The 6,428-nt window shown below is 37.6% G+C and overlaps 1 protein-coding gene across 1 annotated transcript; it reads right to left on the reverse strand.

The window, feature by feature from the left end:
* Positions 1-202: 202 nt before the first annotated feature.
* On the reverse strand, positions 203-657 carry LOC124517103 (40S ribosomal protein S15a-like). The gene has a single exon (XM_047086359.1). It carries the CDS (start codon positions 631-633, stop codon positions 241-243), a length of 393 nt encoding a protein of 130 aa, XP_046942315.1. The 5' UTR covers positions 634-657; the 3' UTR covers positions 203-240.
* Between the last annotated feature and the right edge of the window lie 5,771 nt (positions 658-6,428).

Below are 6,428 nucleotides of genomic sequence, written 5' to 3' on the forward strand. Positions count from 1 at the left end.
ATGACATCAATTTTTACGACACTCTACATTCTAAGACTATGGCTGATACCATATTTCCTTTAACTTTTCTGTTCCCTGCATTATGAAGTATGTAGCAGTAATTTGAAGTATGTATGGGAAGTATGTATGAAGTATGTAGGGAAAGTATTTAGATACTAAATAACAACTTATCTTTCAAATCTCCTTCTTTTTTTTTTTTTCCCCAGTGAGGCATTTTGTTTGTATGAATGTATTATATCCCTAGAAAAAGAATCCCAGGATTTTCCCTCCTGTGTGTTTTCGCCTTGCTTCTTCATGGTCCATGATGCCAGCTGAGGTTGTCAGTACAATGAAACCAAACTGGCGGGACGGGAGCAGATTATTCTGCCATTTTTCTAGATCTTTGAGTTGTACATCAAACCTGGGGCTGATCACTCCACACTTGTTTAACCTGCCTGTGAGGTTTGCAACAATTTTCCGAGCTCTGTGATCATCGATGATTTCAACTTCACCAATATAACCATGCTTAATCATCACAGTCAGAAATCCGATGATGACTTTGGAGCATGGCCTAATAAGAACCTGGCGTTTGCCTCTCTTCTCAGCATTGTTAATGGTCTTGAGAGCATCTGTCAGGATATTCATGCCCACCATTATGGCGGCATGGGAAGATGCCGGAAAGAGGACGGGAGGTCTGAAATCTCCTTCTACGTTAACTTTTTCCTAACAGGCCTCTTGTATTCTGGTCTTTTCCCCATGTCAATCCATTTAATACTCTACTGCTACTCTCACTTGAAAATCTTTTCAAGTATCCTGAATGGTGTGTGTGTGTGTGTGTGTGTTTAACAAAGTACAAACTTTTAACCTGGTTGTTAGTTTAACCATTCCATGTTTTGTCCTGGGTGTTTGATTTCTTAATTTCAGATTTATACTCTATTATTCCTCTTTAAAGACTTTCCATTTTAGCTCAACTGTACTGCTTCCTACAACACCCCCATATTCTTACTTTCCAGGGCTCATCTGGTGTGATTGCCTCAGGCTCTCCGATTTTTGCACACTTGATTGTTGCCTCATCCAGGGCCATTTGCACTCACCTTCCTCTGTTAACCCTTTCTGGTTTCTAGCTCGTATCATGTCCCATTCCCTCCCATCATGACAATTCATAGCCATCCCTTAACCTATTCATTTATAATTATATGTATCTAATCGTATCTGTAGATTTTTTTTATTGGATTAGAAATTTCTTGAAAAGATTCCCTTTCTCATCGCTTTGGAAATACTTATTACTCAATATTTTTTGATACATGATTTTCCCCTTGAAAAACTTCCTTATCTACCTGTCCTATCTTCTAGGCACCAACGCCCCAGGTAGCAAAAGAAAACCTATCTTAGGTGGTTCGCTTTGGTAGCATTTGAGAATGGTAACTAACTACTCCATGACTGTTTACATCTATGAATAAAAGAAATACACATTTAGTTTCTAATTCACAGGAAGATTGTAGTTTGATGTGAAATCAAGTATTTCTCTCCATTTTTATCCAGTAAAGCCCATTTGGCACTAAACTTTCTAGACAATGCCTACAACCTTGCCAACTCTTTCTGCATTTGAGATTCTGCATCATCTTGATTTTTTTCCCCGTCTGTTATATATCGGATATTCGCTTTTTTATCAACATGTTTGCCAAGGAGAGTTTCAGCCTTAATTCTCACTTTCATATAGCTGTGTTATCTCTTAGCAAAAGTCATCTACGCTCTTATCAGCGGATATTAATATGAAGTTGGAGGTGCCAAGTAAACATTGTATCTTCTCTAGCACAGTATTGAATATAGGAGTCACTCGAATTGCTGTTTGTACAAAATCAATAAGATACATGAAATTGTCATAGAACGATTGCTCTAAGTTGTTCAAACTGATTACAGAGAAGTCCACTTGTTTATTAAAATCCAAACACAATCTCTGCAGCCTCTTTTAAAAAAAAGGAACGGTATATGGAAATAACATAATCTTATTTTAAGAACAGCCATTTACTTTGGAGGACTCTTTTAACCTTTTGCACACAGCAGACATTAACACCATCAGATTTAGCCACACACGGAGCTTCTGGAGAAAGGATTAAAAATAAAATGACAGGTGTGCTCCTTAAATTAATTTAAAGGTGTCAGCCAACATTTGCAAATGTAACATTACAGCATCCGTAATTATAAGTATGAAGGAAAAGAGTTTAAGTTGCACAGGTCAACAAAGGGAAATATTTTTATGGAGAAAAATAGCCAAAAACAATTCAGAATAAGTATAAGGAAAAGACTTTTTGCCCAGATCATCTTTGCTGTGTGAACTGAACTTAGTGGCTTTTATTCTAGACCTTGGAGTTCCACATTGTGACCTAATCCTTTGACCTATTCAGAGAAAACAATATAAAACTCTTTCTGAGATTCCTCAGGCAAACACACAATGAAAGAATTGAACACAGGAGTTCTCCTCCCTAGTGGTCCATAGAATGAAAAGGAGAAAAAAAAGCCTAGAGAAGTCCAATGTATGTGGACATTTCATAGAGGAAGAATGAATACGTGGAATATTCGGTTGGCACTGGAGTGAAATCCCTTACAGAGACTGATAAAAACATGATTTTTATATCACATCTTTTTTTAAAAAAAAATTTAATGTTTATTTTTGACAGAGAGAGAGAGAGAGAGAGAGAGAGAGCGCCAGTGGGGAAGGGGCAAAGGGAAAGGGAGACACAGAATCTGAAGCAGCATCCAGGCTCTGAGCTGTCAGCATAGAGCCTGACTCGGGGCTCAAACCACAAACTGCAAGATCATGACCTGAGCCAAAGTCAGATGCTTAACCAACTGAGCCACCAGGTCTTTTGTTTTTGGGGTTCTGAAAAATATTTGTCAATGATTCAGAGGAGGAATTTGATTCTCCTTTGAATCCATAAATATGGTATTCATGTTCATAATGTCAAGCATGAATTTGGAGTACACAGTCTAGTTCCATAATTTAAAATTGTGCTTTGCCCACAATCAAGACCTTTCTTTAATCTCTGGGATGTGTTACCAAAGTATCTAGAGAATAGCACTCCAAAAATTCTGCCAGGGGAGCGTTTCATTACTACCAGACTGGATGGACGTGTGCTGGGGTCAGTGCTTTGCTATTTCTTTATTGTCGTCATGGTATGAAACAGGTTGTGGGCCCCTGGTGCGCATGAAGGCTTTGTCACCCACAGGCAGGAATTGTGGAGCTGTGTCACACAAAATACCTGATATGAGTTCACTGTCAGTTCAGTGAGAAAATGACTCTTCCTGTGAAGAAAGCAGATTCTATAAACTCTCCCCAGCATCATCTACAATAGAAAGCAACACTAAGTGACAGAGAAAGATACAACAAAGAACATGGGCATATTTCTATTTAAAAAAAAAAGCCATTCCTGTTAAAAAACCAGTAGTGGACATTAAGCAAAGTACTTGGAGGGAAGGAAAGCCTTCAGAAGAAAACAAAAAGATAGTATTAATGACTGTACTTTTAATAAGTCTATCACCAAACAATAACATGTAATTAAACAATAGTAAAGGTCTTGGATTAAGAATAAACATTTTAGTGAAAAATATATCAGGGGTTGGCAGACCAGAAAAAAATTGAATAGTTCCAGCTAGGAACACAAAATAACAATTGACTTGATCACAAAACATAATAGTAACACCAGTTCTGTTCGGGATGGTTAATTGGAAACGTTTGACCTTATTCTTCTGTTACAGTATTGATTATATTTATTTATATTTAGGCTGCTGTAGCATGAACTAAATTGTACATAGAACTCTTCCCAAAATTTGGCTTCATTTATTGGAAATCATCTCACTGTAATCGTGATACAGTCACAGGTTAAATAAATCCTACCTCTGTAATTTTGAACGTGGCCATGAAGGCATACTGGGGTAGAATTTGTTTTAACATTATGGCCAGGTTTCCTATATGAGTCAGGAATAAGAATAGACAAGCAGTGCCCTTTACAGAATTCTGTCCAAATAAAATAAATCCTAGCTAGGTGTGTTATTCATTATACTTCTATTATCCAGCCTTTAACTCACTGTTCTACCGTATTGAATGGAATACAAATTTAGCATAATGATTGGTATAACATTTCATGTTATTTTAATTCAAGTATCACAAAATCACCTTAGCTACCTATACCTAATATTTTTTGAAGAATGGTTTAAAACTCTCACAACATAGAATATGTAAATATAAACTCATTTGCAAGGGCATTAACCTCAATATGCAAACCATACTGATAAAGCTTCTGTAGGCTATATTGTTATTGCTAAATTAACACAGCTAGAATCCTAGTGCTGACAAAGCAGACGTTTTACATGCAAATATTTGTCTTCTGTTGTTTTTTTTTTTTTAATGCTTACTGCTTGCCCCAACTCAAGATTTGATGAATATCTATGGGAGAATGCTAATTAATTCACTAGTAGAAACAGGAGGGAATTATAGGTAATAATGCCATAAAACAGCTCCGAACCAGGTATAGCTATGTACTGTGTATTTACCTGTTGGTTTGTTTGGGATCCTTGCTGAAAATATTTTGGATTAACGAATGATACTCTTACCTCGACAATCACCTAAGGATAAAAATTTAAATTTGGCTGTCCTGGGAATTTAAAGGCATCAAAATAAGTCTTTAAATTATGTTTTCAAGGCACTTAAGATTTAATTAGTAATTTTTTTTGTATGAGCTGACGCTATAGCATTCTAACAGCTTCCTTAAGCCCACTGAGTTTTCTTTCTAAATCTCTAAAACCCAAAAGAAGTTGCTTGTTTTCCAAACAATCTCTTGTCTCACCATATCTGTTTGTCAATGAGAAGCAGTTGCCCAACCTGTTATCCAAAATACCATAGCTATAATGCACACACACACACACACACACACACACACACAGTGCAGTGCCTGCTGCATGAAAATGGAGAAATAGATCATTATGGAACAGAAAACAGATTCCAGAATGAAAAGGCATCCCAAATCAGTAGGCAAAGATGGACTGTTCCAATGATGGCAGCTGGATATGAAAATGGAAATGATAAATCTAGAACCTTCTCTCATAGCATAGATTAACAAACGCAAGCAAATAATTTAAAGGGCAGATCTGAGAAACCAAACCTCAAGCGACTGGGAAAAAAAGTAGGGGCTACTTTTTATTGTATGCAGTTTGGGGGATCCAAAATCTCCGCGTGGAAAATGGAGGGAGGGAGAGGGAAGTTTGCCTCAGTCCATCCTCCTTCACTATTGCTGAGGCTCAGATGGCGGAGAAGACTGGCCGGGCCTAGGGGAGGGGTGATGGAGATTCAGAAAGACTGGAGACCAGAATCCTTCGGAAGGGAAAGTTGAGAACGTGCTAAAAGATTAGATAGTGAGGGAGGTGAACGCCGATTGGCTCTCGCCCTTGTTGATGTTTTGTCAAGTTTTATTGCTCATCTTTATACTTTTACGTATTAATTTTGGAGTTTAAAATTTTTGTTTTGCTAAATGCAAGCTTCATTTTTAAAGCTCCTGCCTGTGTGTTGTAGGTATAAAGAAAAATACTGATGATTTGCCCCTCTTGTCTTGACACACCACTTTGAACTTATGTGTGTGTGCACGCGCGCACGTGGGTTTAATTGAAGTGTAACTGACATTCAATGTCCTATTATTTTCAGATGAATATCACAGTGATTTTACATTTCCATATACTATGAAATTATCCCCCGTTAAGTCCAGTTACCAAATTTTTATAGTTTATTAATTATTTGTGCCTCTCAATATATTTTTCTTCAATATATACTGTGAGAATATGGTAGAACTCGAGGAGGGAAAACTCACAAAAGTACTAGGGTCCCCTAGGGACTAGATTCCCCATTGAGTTTTTCACTCAGGCCTGTCCACCCTGAGCCTCTTTAATTGTATGAACTCATCAATTACCATCCTGGTTTTCCTTTCCAGGCACTGGTTCCCACAGCAATTTCCGCTCTGGTCTGTAGTGATTCTCTGAATCTGCCTGTCTGACTCTCCAGTTTTAGGGACAGCCGTGTGCCCTGTGACCTGACGTCTCCAGATCTCGGGAAGTTTGTCGATTTTTCAGTCAGTTTCAGCTTCATCGCTTGTTAGGAGAGAGTGGCAACCTCTGACCTTCTTTCCCTTTTTATATCGTTCAGGGAATCTTAACATTAGGATTGCCCATCCTTGAACTGTTTATTCGAATCTATTTTGAGGCTGAAGTCTCCCCACCTTTTTTTTCTATTTTTCTATTGTTTTCTTTTTTTTTCTATTTTTTCACAGACCAGGTTCACCCCTCATGTTGTATACATTATGATCAGACTTTCCTTATGATCAGACTTCTCAAAGACTCTTGGTTTTTCATAGGATCCAGTTTTCATTTTTTCCACGTTTTGTGTTTCATTGATTTCTCCTTTC

Source organism: Lynx rufus, unplaced genomic scaffold (genome assembly GCF_022079265.1).
Source record: "Lynx rufus isolate CCGP_SWC_20201006 ecotype Redwood Valley unplaced genomic scaffold, mLynRuf1.p SCAF_20, whole genome shotgun sequence".
Classification (NCBI taxonomy): Eukaryota; Metazoa; Chordata; class Mammalia; order Carnivora; family Felidae; genus Lynx; species Lynx rufus.